Source organism: Branchiostoma floridae, chromosome 8 (genome assembly GCF_000003815.2).
Source record: "Branchiostoma floridae strain S238N-H82 chromosome 8, Bfl_VNyyK, whole genome shotgun sequence".
Classification (NCBI taxonomy): domain Eukaryota; kingdom Metazoa; phylum Chordata; class Leptocardii; order Amphioxiformes; family Branchiostomatidae; genus Branchiostoma; species Branchiostoma floridae.
Window position 1 is genome coordinate 9311252 of NC_049986.1, and position 14168 is coordinate 9325419.

The following is a 14168-nucleotide window of genomic DNA, read 5'->3' on the forward strand; positions in this document are numbered from 1 at the left end:
AGATCAGACAAATAAGCTTATAATGGTCAAAGGCCATTGTAAAGTCCACCGAATGTTGTTCATCGTTGTATGCGTTCAAACTTACCGCTATCTGAAAGTCAAATGGTAAATCCTAACATATTGAACTGAGCGAGGTTCAAGACCCTCTCTCCCCGTATCGTACCGACTGTCTATCCACTATTGGTATCACAGATTTAAAGCAATATAACATGCCCACGCGAAGGCTCGCTAAAAGCCAACCTTCGATCGCCACACCAAACGAGATAAAAAGCAACTATTATATAGGCGGTCGTTGGCCTGTTTTCTGTATACTAGATTTTTTGGCCAGTCTGTATTCATCTTGTGTGTATCAATACAAACGTGCAAAAGTCAATAATGGGAAGCCATCAATTTAATACTTCCAGAAATTTCGATTTTCAAATTTTCAAAGGACCTTCGGTCACTGGTTGTATATCAAATTTCATTAGACACCGACAGCCGTGTAAGATTTACAATTCGTATCCAAATCTGCCATATCGAAGCATAGGGCCTGACAGAAAAGTTATTTTTGTTTCCGATGCAGTCCAATAAGATATTCCTTTAGGTCGGTCTGCGTCAAGACTCTAGACCGTTGGAAGGTAGGCACTAGAGGCAAGGAAGAGATGGCTTAATAGAGATACATGTACATATACATGTATGGTACATGCTTTCTATTTCACACACATTTAGTAGCTCACTTATTCGCTTACTTATTAATTAATACATTTTCAATATCACAAAGAAACGAGAAGAAGCCGAATGTACGCAGTAGAATACGATCCTTGAGTAGTGTAGATTCATTGTATCATTATATCATGTTGTATCATTTGTTGTGACCTGTACTAAACCCAGTGGGTATGAATGTACAATAAAGGTCTTCATTCATTAATTCATTTACTGAAGCACCCAGGTAATCACTCACTCACTCGTCCACTTACCCACTTACTCATTCAATTACCCACTCAGGTACTCAGTAACTCACTCATTTATTTACTCACTCACTCACTCACTCACTCACTCACTCACTCACTCACTCACTCACTCACTCACTCACTCACTCACCCACTCACTCACTCACCCACTCACTCACTCACTCACTCACCCACTCACTCACTCACTCACTCACTCACTCACCCACTCACTCACTCACCCACTCACTCACTCACTCACTCACACATCTACAGAACTTAGGCACTCACTCACTCAATCACTCACGCATAGATTCCCTCTGTCATAACTCGCACATAAGTCGCACATTCACTCGTTAGCACCAGCTTAATGCAACTTTAAGTCAAGTGACCAGATGAGATTTCCCGACAAAAGAACTAAAACACATCATGTAACTCTTCCTCGCTTCTGTAACGTATTTGGTAATAGGGTGGGTACCGGTACAGAAAATTCAGGTCCGGACCTGAACCTGGACCTGATTGTCTGTGGAAACTTGTGAATGGACGATACTCAAAAGAACGGTCCATTTCGCTATAAAGAAATCTGTTTTGTGGAGTATTCGACTCCCACGTACTGGCGTTTTAAAATGCTAAAAGGCTAACAGCCTCTGTACAATTGACTGTTAAACTCGGTGGAAATGACTATAGACTCTACTCTACTTCGCTCTTGTAATTTCCTTCGACCGGTAAGCCCTAAAACGTGTGAATGTCTGATCATATGATCTGTTCATTTTCCAATAGGTCCAACATCCGGTTCACCAAATCTTTTCAGGTCCGGTTTTTCCGGACCGGTCCAATAAGAAAAACCGGTTTTGTACCGGTACACCGTAACGGTACTTACCCTTATTTGGTAATATTCTCATGTTCTGGGAGTCGCCTTGGCAGAATATCTTAAGTCATAGCTCATTAAGATGCGCCACACTGTCTATCGGTGTAATCCTCGCATTACGATGTCTACTGTACCAGAGTGCCAAGAAACAAGAAGGAAGGGGCGAACACAAGGAATGATTTCTCAGGAGTACAATGTAAATTTATTTATGACAATTAAGAAAACTGCGTGGCTTCAAGCACGTAGGGCCCGATCACATCAGAATGCAATACGATTGCGTGCATTCTTGAGATAATCGTGTACATGTCGTAGAAAATTCAGCTGCCTTCTTTCGGAAAATGTATTTAATGCTGTTTATAGCGATTGGTTTTGTTACAGCCTGCGACAGTACTAAATATCGTACATATTCATCGACAGGTAACTAGAAATGGGAACTTAATATCAATTGTAAACCCATTTTTTAAATCCCGGTAAACTTCATTTTCTCATTTTACTTGATCAGAACTAGAGGCGGATACCTAAACAGGATATTCAGGTACGCTTCAGGTCCAGAGGACTAGGTCCTGATCTGAACCTGATCTGGACGTAATTGTTGTGAAAACTTGTGAATGAGCGATACTTAGAACAATGGTCCATCAGTTTTCTACAAAGGAATCTGTTTAGCGATTATGTCGCTCCCACTGGCGTTTTAAACGCCCGTCTTGCCCTTCTTCATGTAAACTCTAAGTTTGATTGTAGAAATGACTACAAACTCTACTTCGCTCTTGTTATTTTCTTAAGCCGGTAAGCGCCAAAATGTGTAAACCCCTGCCGATATAATCTTGTCATTTTCTACTCGGACCAAAATCCGGTCCACTGATTTTTTCAGGTCCGTTTAAAAAAAAACAGTCCAACAAGAAAAACAGTTTTGTACCGATACATCGTATACGCGTACCAGTTCCCACCCCTAGTTCATAATTATCATCATTCAGCCAGAAATGCAAACCCAGAAAACTAAATTTTAAAATCCCGGCAAACTTAATGTTCTTCTTTTACTTGATCATAACCCTTTGCCTTGAAAGGTGTCGAGTTCAGAACTCGGTGTACGCTGTCACCAGGGGAAATTGTGATTTATTTCCGATCAATTATTTACATCGCTAAATGGATTCTGAGCCGGCCACGTTTGATACGTTAATGTGCTTTAGCTGTTCAAATGAATGGTACAGACACGGGTTCGTTAACCCAGGACAGTAGATCTAGCCTGCTGTAATCTAGACCTGACAGTTTTCATGAGTAAACGGTATCAACTATTGAATGTAATCAGGAAATGCCGATGTATATCGCTTGGACTGAAGCAAAATGGGCGGCAGGATAGCCCTACGTTAGGTGTCGTAAAATATACGTCGGGCGCAGATTGACCTAGCTGTCGTAAACTATACTAGTCTAGACGCCGGTCGTCGTTTTGATTGGAAATCTGCCTTGAAGACTATACAGGGGCTTGTAAATATGGCTTTGGTTCGCGAGGTCTCGATATGAAGAAGGGGAGGCTGCGTTAATTATCTCTGTTGGGGTAACGAGGAATTGGTCATATTTTTTACCCGACATTGTTGCCATATGTGACTGGCCCCTAAACGTCACTGTTGATTCAATTTTGATTGGCCTGAGCGGCGCATTCATCCAAAACATCTCCCGGGATGTGCTTTAACCTCAGTGCAAAGGCCTGAAAAAAATATTACGCCGCATAGCTTTACTTCAGCAGCATACTTAGAAATCGACGAAAACGCCGCAAGCAGAAGTTTATCTTTTAAAGAAATTACATTGTTAATGATTCTTGGCAGTTTGCCTTTATCTTAGAAGGCCAAGGAGGAAATAGAAATTGTTAACGCGCGCTTCAATCTCATTATACTTCCAAGCACGTTCATTACTTATCATAGAAAACCTTTTATTTTCATTCTTCTTTGCTCCATTTTTATCACTAGTATCCTACTTTCTATAATGTTTTTCTCAATAATACACAATACACTGTAAATGATATTGAATGCGTATCGAACAACAGAAAAGAGTTTTAAGAATTCTTTGCAATACAAATATTTATTGGGAGTTTAAGGTCTATGGAAACTTTCTTTGCAAATATATGGTTATGCTTTCTAAGCATCAAAACTACGCGTTTTTTTTTATAAAACATTGAATATACCCTGTCAAAATCACAGCTTGGATAGCCAAGATGCAATAAGCGTGAATACGTGCATAACTTCCCTGTCCATGGTGCTGAAAATAACACCAGAGAAAATGAAATCTTCTCCATTCCATCTATAAAAGAGAAATTTCTTTCACCATAATCCTTTAAGTTACGTTCTATGAATAAAAGTATATTTTTTATCTACTTAAGGCCACTAATAGACATTTTAGATCTGTATCTAAAGCTTTATCCGGTATATGGTAACGCACCAGCTTTGCAGGCACGCAGAGCGACAGCAGCTGGTTATATCACACTTAACGACCTTTCACACCTAAGCCTTACCTTAGAACTGTGCGCTTTGTTTAAAGCTATCTAAAAAGGCCACTCCTAATCTACTTGGCGACAACAAGTTCGATTCGACCATAGTTCTAGGGGAAAACGAATTTTCAAACATCTCAAACCTTAGCTAGTAACTCAGATATTTAGAGGCATGACTATTTCTTGTTCTTTCTGAGCTGGTATTAGATACATAGAAGTCGGTACGTCCACCAGTTTATTGGTCATTCATTTCAACCGTTTTTGTTGTCCTCTTCCTAGGAACTCACGGAACCGTACTTTTTGGGCATATTCTGCGTGGAAGCCGCCGTGAAAATAATCGCCCTGGGCTTTGTACTACATAAAGGCTCGTACTTACGGAACGGCTGGAATATCATGGATTTCGTAGTCGTAGTCACCGGGTAAGTACAACTCAATTTCTAGACGTTTTACGTTACGAAAATTCACCTTTATCTACGGGGTAACCTACATCCGTTATTTCTAAAAACAATATTTCAAATTGTAATGCATGTATTTTCAAAAGATTGCAATTTGAAACTACTGTCTATAGACACGATATCGCAAAATACCATGTTTCTAAAATGTTACGAACGTTCAACTTTATCTACGGGAAACCTATATCCCTTATTTTCAAAAACAATATTTTAAGTCGTAATACATGTATTTTCAAAAGATTTCAATTTGAAACTACCGTCTATAGACACGATATCCCTAAATACCATGTTTCTAAAAAGCAACGAATATAGGTTATCACTTGGAGAAAGGGAAACTACCGTTATGTATGGTCTATATACTTTCAGTTAACGTTCAGATCGCGCTCAGAAACCAATCTTAGTAAAGTTTTTAACCTTGCTTAAAGCATGTACAATGTAGGGAAGGGATTGTTTCCAAACGATTTTGTCCGTGGCCTTTGCTCTGAATCAATGAATTCTTCAACCGTACTTCTCATTGCAAACAAACGTTCATCAATACTACAGAGGAAGTTTGACTCTCCAGAAATCGTTAAGAAGACAACCACGTTCGAACACGATCCTTTTTATAGACAGTACGCTACCGATTCTGTAAAACTTTGCGCATTTTCGCGATCGTCATCTAATATAACTATCGGAAAGAACTGCCACGTGTAACGTTAGGTTGGATACAAAAGCTTTTAAGCGCGACAAAAACCGCTTGAGGCAATTCTGTTCCAGCAAAAACACGATAAGCATATCTAAAGGAGACTGAAGCCTACTTAGCAGGTGAATACTCGCTTCAAAGATCGATCTAACGCCTACAGAATGTTGGAGACATTTTCATAGCGGCACTGACCGCAGCCAAACGGAAAACCGCAGTGTCGGAACAAGTAGCGTACCGACTAGGATGAGGACGATTTGTTTTGCCCACAACTATTCAACTGTCGGCAACCTTTGAGAAAAAAATGGACTGCGTATTTAGTAAGACGGGGAACGATTATTTGGGCCGTACTGATATTTATTAATCTATTATGGTATCTAAAAATGAATTTCGATAATGCAAAATCTTAAATGCGCTGTAATGACATGTATTTCCAGGCATTTTAATAAAGATTCGTTGATCTTTATAAAAATTAGGTGATTATGATAAAATTCAATTACAAGAAGTTACATTTGTTCCGATCCATGAAAGTTGTTTGGAAAGCTTTTGTAACGTCATAAACGACGTCTTTCAAATTTATTCATTTTCCTTCATTTTTTTTCTAAACGATGCTAGACACGGCAAATCGAGAAAAAAAAACTATTTGGAGATTTCCGTCAAACGCTGAAGACAAAATTATTTATTCATGAAGCAATTTTTGGACTTACCTGAATCAATTTTGGACTTGCCTCATTAAGTAAATGCACATGTTCATGGCGCCTAAGCCAGTCATTGCTGTTAAAAAATGCCAACGACATCATTTGATTTATCTTTGATTAGCAAATGTTGACGTCAGTTGTGTGTAGATACTATCCTGTCTGTCAAAATATCATTGTAAGGCTAGTTCACCTTTATCCATGGGGTAACCTATATCTGTTGTTTTGAAAAACAGCTTATTTAGGGATATCAAGTGTGCAGACTGTGGCTTTAAACTGCAATTTATTTTTCTTTTAGAATATGGCAATTTGAAACCACCTTCTGTTGACTTGATATCACTAAACAATTTATGTTATGTTACCCCAAGGATAAAGGTGAAATAGCATTGCAGCAATCGGTCCATATGCATCACCACTTAAAATTGTCACTCTTATAGTATCCTGAAAAACAAAATGGAATCAAAAGACTAAACTTTTGGGTGGAATGTTTTTACAAGTTGTTTTTCGAAAATGAAAAAAAGGCAAATTCAGCACACTTGCTGTCCAGAAAGTAAATATAATGTTAAATCATGTCATTTTAGCAATTAAGCCTTATGCTTCATGACACTTTACTTTAAATTTACTTTGTACACTGGCAAAAAACTAAATTTATATATATATTGCAGTGAAATATTCACCTTGGCAAGAATTTTAAAATGATATAGTTGTAGATGTCGTTTGAAATGCTATGACCTTTGAACAAACAAGTAATTCTATTTCTGCAGCCGTATGGCATTGAATATATAGACATTTCAATTACTTGATTGAGACAGACATAGATATGGTGCAGACATACTTAATTGCATTTGGGAACGCAACATTCTTGGATTGGAGCTTGTTAATGTTAATGGAAGAAGAAAAAGCCTTTTGTGCTCAAATGAGACAAAATTGAAATGGCAAGAAACTTTTTTGCAATCATTTTGAAAGATGCATTTCTTGATAGTTGTCTACATAAATATACATTTTGTGTATTTTTATGTCTATTTAAGAGTGCCTTTTGGAGTTTATCATATAGTGTAATGTGAAAAAATGTGCATCTTTGAATTCATTTTGTCACATTGCACCTGTCTTTTCCTTTTCAAGAAGTAATAGTAAACATATCAGATCATTCAGATGCTGATTACGTTATCAACTACTTAAATGATTCATATCCATCTTTTTCTATGAGTGATTTAAAAGCTTCTTCTCTGTTTTCCACCTCCCCCTACGCTGTTTTCTAACATTCCCTCGTAACAGTGTTTTGGCACTCTCTGTAACTTACTTTGATCAACCCGCCTTCCGAGCCCTGCGTGGGCTGCGGCCTTTAACAATGCTATATAGGATAGAAAGTAAGTCCGCGGTTGTTCACTGACAAGTTAGTTGAGTTGGAACAGCGGTCATGTACTTTTCAGTAACAAAATAGTTGTTCTAACAAGCTGTCCTAAACTAAATGCTGTAACAGCTGTCACTCCTATTCTCCTATCCAAATTGACCCAAAAATAACCAAGGTTTTTCATCTGTACATTGCAAATGTACAGTGTGTTGGTTTTCAACCCCCTCCCACTCATATAACTGTGCACAACACTATCTTGGACTGAAACGACATTAACAAAAGTTTCAAGCTGTCCACCCCTCCTGTTGTGGGATTTTAGTATGCCCGATGATGTCATCATAACACCAGACTGTGCTGGTATTTCTACAGCAACCCAGTTGCTACTACATAACGCATTTTGCAAAAAAAAATAATGAAAATGTATAGTATAACACGCCGCAAGGGATCTGTGACATTGATGGAAGACCTGTCAATCATAATCGGTTTCAGAACGGAAGTCAAATTGCAATTTTACCCACTAATAGATATTTCATTGGATCAACAAGATCAACACTTCACATGTAGGAAAAGTCACAGTATAACTCTAGGGAAATAAAAGATAACACGTTAAAAGTTTATCCAAAAATATGGGCCGATTACGACTACTGAGAAATGGAGACGCAATGTGTTCCAAGTACTTTGAAAGTAATTAGAAAGAAGTGGAAGATCTAGAGACACAACATCCCCAAGAGCCCTCTATCAAGCCTACTAAAAAGCTTCATGCGTCCCAGGGGCTGATTTTTGGTGGTTTGCCAGCATTTTAATTTGTGGCTTTGCCATTAATCTCATACAAAGATGGCTAATACACAATCAGGTAGTACATGTTGTGGGCCCGAGGCCAAATCGATGGGTGTAATGACTCCTAAAATGTACATTGGTGGTTTTGGGCTGTCAGGTCTCCATATCAATGCTATAAGCCAGTTCAGAGATTAAATTGCGTAAGAAAAGGGAAATGCACTGTGGGTAATTTGTCAAGCTTGAAGGCCCCTAACTTGTAAGCAGTTCTTGTCTATAACCATGCTCGATATATGTGTAGATATGTACCTGTTTTGTGTATGTCTTAGGGCCCTTCAACTTTGACATAATCAAAATTGTATCAATCATCAGAAATATATACTTTAAGTCTTACAGTAAAAAATAATCAATTTGACAAAAATATTACATCACCTCAATCTTCAAAAGGCCCCCCCCCCCAAATATGTGTTTGCGTTAAAAAAATTGCTTCATTGTAGAATAATGTAATGTCAACTCTCATAATTCCACCAGATACCTTAAGACCGCCACATGAAATAAATTGGTGTAATCAAGGCTGTCTTTGGAACGTTTTGAACACCTGGATATCTGAAGTACAATGTATGTGCATACCTAGAGGTTATTAATAAGTCTGCAGATCTTTTTAAATTCACCATTTTTTTCTATCTCTGTAAAACAGAAGGTATCATTTTGTTGTGTCTGTCTGTCTTGTTTCCGCAACCTAGGCACGTTGGAGAAACAGACAGGAAGTTAGGTCAAAGGTCACAGAAATTGCAGTATGGGAGCCAGCAGGAAGATGCAACCACAGAATCAGTGTAAAATTAACAATGATGAATAAACTTAGAAATACAAAAAAGTATAGAGATATGAAGTCTTGAAAATCTTGTTTTTCATGTTGAGGTCTTGAGGCTACCTAGTGGAATTATGAGAGTTGATGTTTGATTTGTTTGTGATGCACTAACAAGCATGAACCTTACCCGCATCCTTTTGTTTATTTTTTATCTCTCCCGGCAACCATCTGAAAAACCCGCACAGCCTCATGTCTACCTTTGTCCAAAGTAACAATGTCGATTTGCGCACCCTTCGAGCCGTGAGGGTGTTACGACCACTCAAGTTGGTGGCAGGAATACCAAGTAAGTACATGTTCGTTCTTCAATTGTCTCAGGTATTTTGTCTAGTCTTAAGATACTTATGACTCTGTTAACTTCCTGAAACTATGTAACGATTATTAACAAGTTACAGACTAAGCAGCTCATGATGCTATTCCAATATCATACCGGTATCTTACTTGTCTTGGATTATTTATGAGAAATTCGATAACCAACAATTGGTGTGGCCATATGATACATTGCAGTAGAATACGCCCAACATGTGGAAATATAAATCATGTTTGTAATATTATATCAATTTGCAGTACAGGAAGATGGGGTATTTTTTTTATTCATTCTACAAGTTTAATAATGAGTTATGTCTGATATACATTAAGGTAATGTTACCATAAATTAAGGCTGTTTTGTATAGAACACAAGAATTATGCTTAGTATGATATATCAAATATGTGAATTATGAGGTCCTCTAGCCTAGGCATCCTCATTCCAAATATTAGCTCATCAGGACGTAGAAGACCAAAATATACATTTTTGGTCTGAAAATAGCAAAAAATGCCAGAAAATTGATTCTGCATGGGCAGCGATGTTTTGATTGTTTAGAATAAATTCAACAACATGTGTGGCCAAATCATTGCTTTTACACAAAGTTGAACATGGTTTACAGATTATCAAGGACACCACTGTACTTAAGCTGAAACTTTTATGCCAGAATAAAGAGTTATGCAAATCTATAGCCATTTCCTATCCTTGATAGCATCCAATTTAATTTTGTAAAAATAGCATTTTTAATTTCTCCCATAAAAAAATCAAATAGTATTGCTAGTTTGTATGGACATGCCATTAGATTGATTGAGTTGTCTTAATTATTGGATTATGCTGTGATTGATGTACAATGTACCTGCCAAATATTGTTTGCTGCGGGGTACTAGAATGGATTTGCTGCACATCAGAAAGTTTGTCTATCATTTCCAGTAACTTACACATTTGGAATACAAAATATGGAACATGAAACCATAATTTAGCCATAATTTTCTAAAAGGTGTGCTACATAGAAAAAACTCAATTTGAATTATGTTGATATTGTTTGGAAAATTACACCATCAAAATGTATCCTAAGATTATAGTCAAATGTGTAAAATCTTACATCTAACTTTTTAGACGCTTTGAGAATACAAAAATGATCACAGATGTCAACTATGACTAACAACTTGGTACTATGATGATGCACCAATTGCAAATTTATGACTTACATTAATTTTTCCCTTCCTGAAACAATTGTAGAACCATTAGTACATCTAAATCATGAGGCCCAAGAGAAAGTGTGGAAGTTGATGCCTTGAAAAGTTAAATAGGCATTTCCCAAATCACACATTTAAGAGATGAATGATCGTGGCACAGATAGCTTTTATCAATGCCAGAGACCCTGTATGATTCATCAGTAATAAGGGACTGGAAAAAGATATTTCTTAGGGATTAAACATTGTCAACTGCCATTTCATGGTTCTTACATGCAGTTTATCTTCAGGGCTGTTTCTAAGAAAAAAAGTTGCCCGGATGTTGTACCCTTGAGCAAGCCTTAGGCACTTAATGACTATTTCCTCTCTTAACTTAGGTTAAAAGTAGCCCATAGGTTTGGTTAGGAACTTCCTCTCAGATGTGACATAAAGCCGGATGTTCTGTGTTAGACTTTGAGGAATGCCACACCTCGAGCATGTTTATTAAAAGATCCTACCACACTTACAGAAAGGAGTAGAGGTCCATCCTGATGTAAGTGGATCAAACCTTACTGTCAGCTTTTGTGTAGCTGCTTGTACTTTCAGTACAAAACCAAATTGTGTTATGCTTAAAGGCAATTTTACTTGTTTTGCAAACAAAACACAAAGGAATGTTCAGTTTCAAAATCAAAAGAAAGGTGATGCCACAGAAGTGGAAATAGAAATAGAAATGGAAACTTAATACATATTTAATATATTATAATTTTGCAAAATTTTAAAGCAGATGATTCAAACTATGTTCAAAATAATTCCATATTGATACATATATATTATAATTAATTTTATATTCAATATAATAATTCCAAATTCATTTCCATATTCTCATCAAAATTGGATGATCTTCTAAAAAATCTTTTTCTACCTGCAGGCCCCTCAGTTTTCCCAAAATATGTCCCAAATCTTATTCCCAGAAACAAGGGCCTGGCATTACCCCAATACGTGCATGTACACGTACTTGTACTTAGGCGATGCTAATTTCCGCTAATGCTTCAGATATCTCCGACATCAAAGTGTACGGTAGCTACTAAATCCTTGGGGAAACTGTGCCATCAGGCAATTAAGGACCCTCATCCCCGCCTTGGTGCCAATTTTTATCAGCCCCGCGGGGGTCGAACATAAACATTACGGTGGATCAAACCGTACGCCCAGAGCTGCGCCTAGGGAGCGATCTATTCCACGGGTATGCCAACTGGAATGATAAAATCCTCGGGTGGGAGCGTCCCCAGGGACGGTGTGGTATCACCGGCTGCTGACCCATAATGAGATGGTATTAGTCATAGGGATTAACTTATTGATCGCAAAGAAAATTACAACTTTGTGCTTTTGTTGTGGTCACAGTGTATAATGATATATTTATTTCCTCCATATTCTAACAATAATTTTATAACACTAAGTGTCTTTGCCAAAAGTAAGTGTCTGTGCCATTATGCATTTCACTTTGAAGTTCTAAAGAAAATCAGTACCTAGCCTCAGGCAACTTTTTCAAAAGGCACATCTTATCATTTTGTATTCATATATTTTCAGATGTATGATGAGTGTTGATAAGAAATTGTCTACTCAAAAATGTTACTGATTTTGAGAGAGAAAGATAGAGAGAGAGAAAAAGAGAGAGGTATTTCAATATGTAACATTTAGTGGTAGACAGAAACTGAACTAGCATGGAAATATGGTATGGACATAATGCAGTACCTGTTGTATTGATTCTGGCTTGGAGAAAAATGAATATGGTTGTGGAGTTGGCACCAGCAAAGAGAATCAATAATCACTCTTGGTCTGTAGGAACCATGGCATTGTAACATTGGCAGCACTGCAAAGAAACATAGATTCATTGATATAGCAGGCTGTATGTTTGTCTTAATGCTTTGCATTATTCCACTATCAAAATAGGAGTCCATTTTCCCTAGCGAGTGTCGTAAACAATCTTTTGCTGTCAGGGGCTGTTTGGACCTCCGCCGTACTTCCTCAAGAGCAGCTAACTTCACAGAATCATTCAAAAATTTGAATTTCCAGAACAACCAATAGGAGCTCAGGGCTCTTTATCACTATGAAAATTAGTCCAATAGGGGCTCAAGATTCTCTATCACTATGGAAACCAGTCATTACAGCCTCCAACAAGAAGTATTATTGATAAGCTTAAAGCCTTGACCAAAACTGGGCTCAACCAAGCATTCAAAATGTTCAGTTGAGTGTGAAGTCTGACGTCACATAGCATAGCAAGTGGTCACGACTGTTGCTGAGGTTTTCTATATTTGTAGGGCTGGGCTAAAAATATCTTCTTCATATCTCTTGAAAGATTTTTACCCGCACAACTGATTCATTTCCTTTCTCATTTACTGTAAATGCAGAAATCTTTGTGGTGGTTTAATGGTTCACTACCCAACTTAAAACCACCGTGAAGATTTTCCCATTGCAGTAAGAGACTACAGTGCATGCTGCTACTGTGAAATAAAAATCACAGCGAAAAGTCCTTTTTCCCACTAACGCAAAATTAAAATCCCTGTGAACTTAAATGCATTTACAGTAGTCCTACGATGAACTGCACCAGGATCAATTTACAATGAATTTATGAAAGCCAGTTTTGTTTGTGTAGTGTCATAGTGAATTTAATCATAAAGGTTAGATGCAGGTATGTATTAGAAATACTTGGGCAGCTCAAATTTTTAATACCTGAACTAACCTGCATATTGTGGTGGCATTTTATGTAAGCAGGTGGTATTGGTTCTTCATTGGATAAATCCAGATGAATAATGATGATAATTTCAAGCCCTGTTCAATCTGGATTGATTTGAACTGAAATTGGTTGATGTGTAGGAAAATTACCGTATTCTTTCATGATAAAAGTTCATTATCATTTTTTTTCAAAAGTTCTACAGCAATAGCATTGTCTTATGAAGTTTCACGGTTATGACTTCAGGTCTGATATCAAAAAGGGGGGAAAAAACTACTCAGAAGAAGATAAAATCATGCTGCATTTTTAAACGAATTGGATTCCTTCACTTCATAAATCAGTCAGCCCCAAAATAGAGTGAGATGACAGTTGTCACCTTAGGCACCTATGCACATGTATAACGCTATCGATTTTTGATGCCCATGCCGGATCATTTAGAGCACTTAGCTACAATCAATAGTCATTTGAGATCCAAATGCACCCCTGATCCCAGACTAGGAGAGCATTACAGGGAGGATTTGAACCAATGGTGTAAATCATTAATGCAGTCATCTCGGCAGCCAATCACAGCCATCTACATATCATTATCCATCTGCCCAGGGTTAGTGCAAAATGAGGTCAACTACATGCATTACCTTTCAATTTAGGCCAATGTATGATAGTAATCCTTTTACATGTAGCAATAACGTTTCCATCAGAGACAATGTTTTTTTTTTATCAGACACAAGCTACCGTGACTCGAAGCTTCCTTGAAGTTCCATTTATTGACATGCATCATGTGACTTGAGAGTATAATGGAAGCAGCAGGTGTTGAATAAGCCTTGCATAGGTAACAGGTCGCCACAGAGGCGCGGGCATCGACAATCAGAATCTGTACT

At 37.6% G+C, this 14168-nt stretch overlaps 1 protein-coding gene across 14 annotated transcripts in view; it reads left to right on the forward strand.

Moving 5' to 3' along the window:
- Positions 1-14168, forward strand: part of LOC118421257 (voltage-dependent P/Q-type calcium channel subunit alpha-1A-like) — a 128505-nt gene that overhangs the window by 28331 nt on the left and 86006 nt on the right. For all 14 annotated transcript variants that reach the window (XM_035828464.1, XM_035828473.1, XM_035828474.1 and 11 more), the window contains exons 6-7: positions 4550-4689; positions 9275-9372. In XM_035828464.1, the coding sequence (XP_035684357.1) occupies positions 4550-4689; positions 9275-9372 (238 nt within the window). The remainder of the gene's footprint in view (positions 1-4549; positions 4690-9274; positions 9373-14168) is intronic.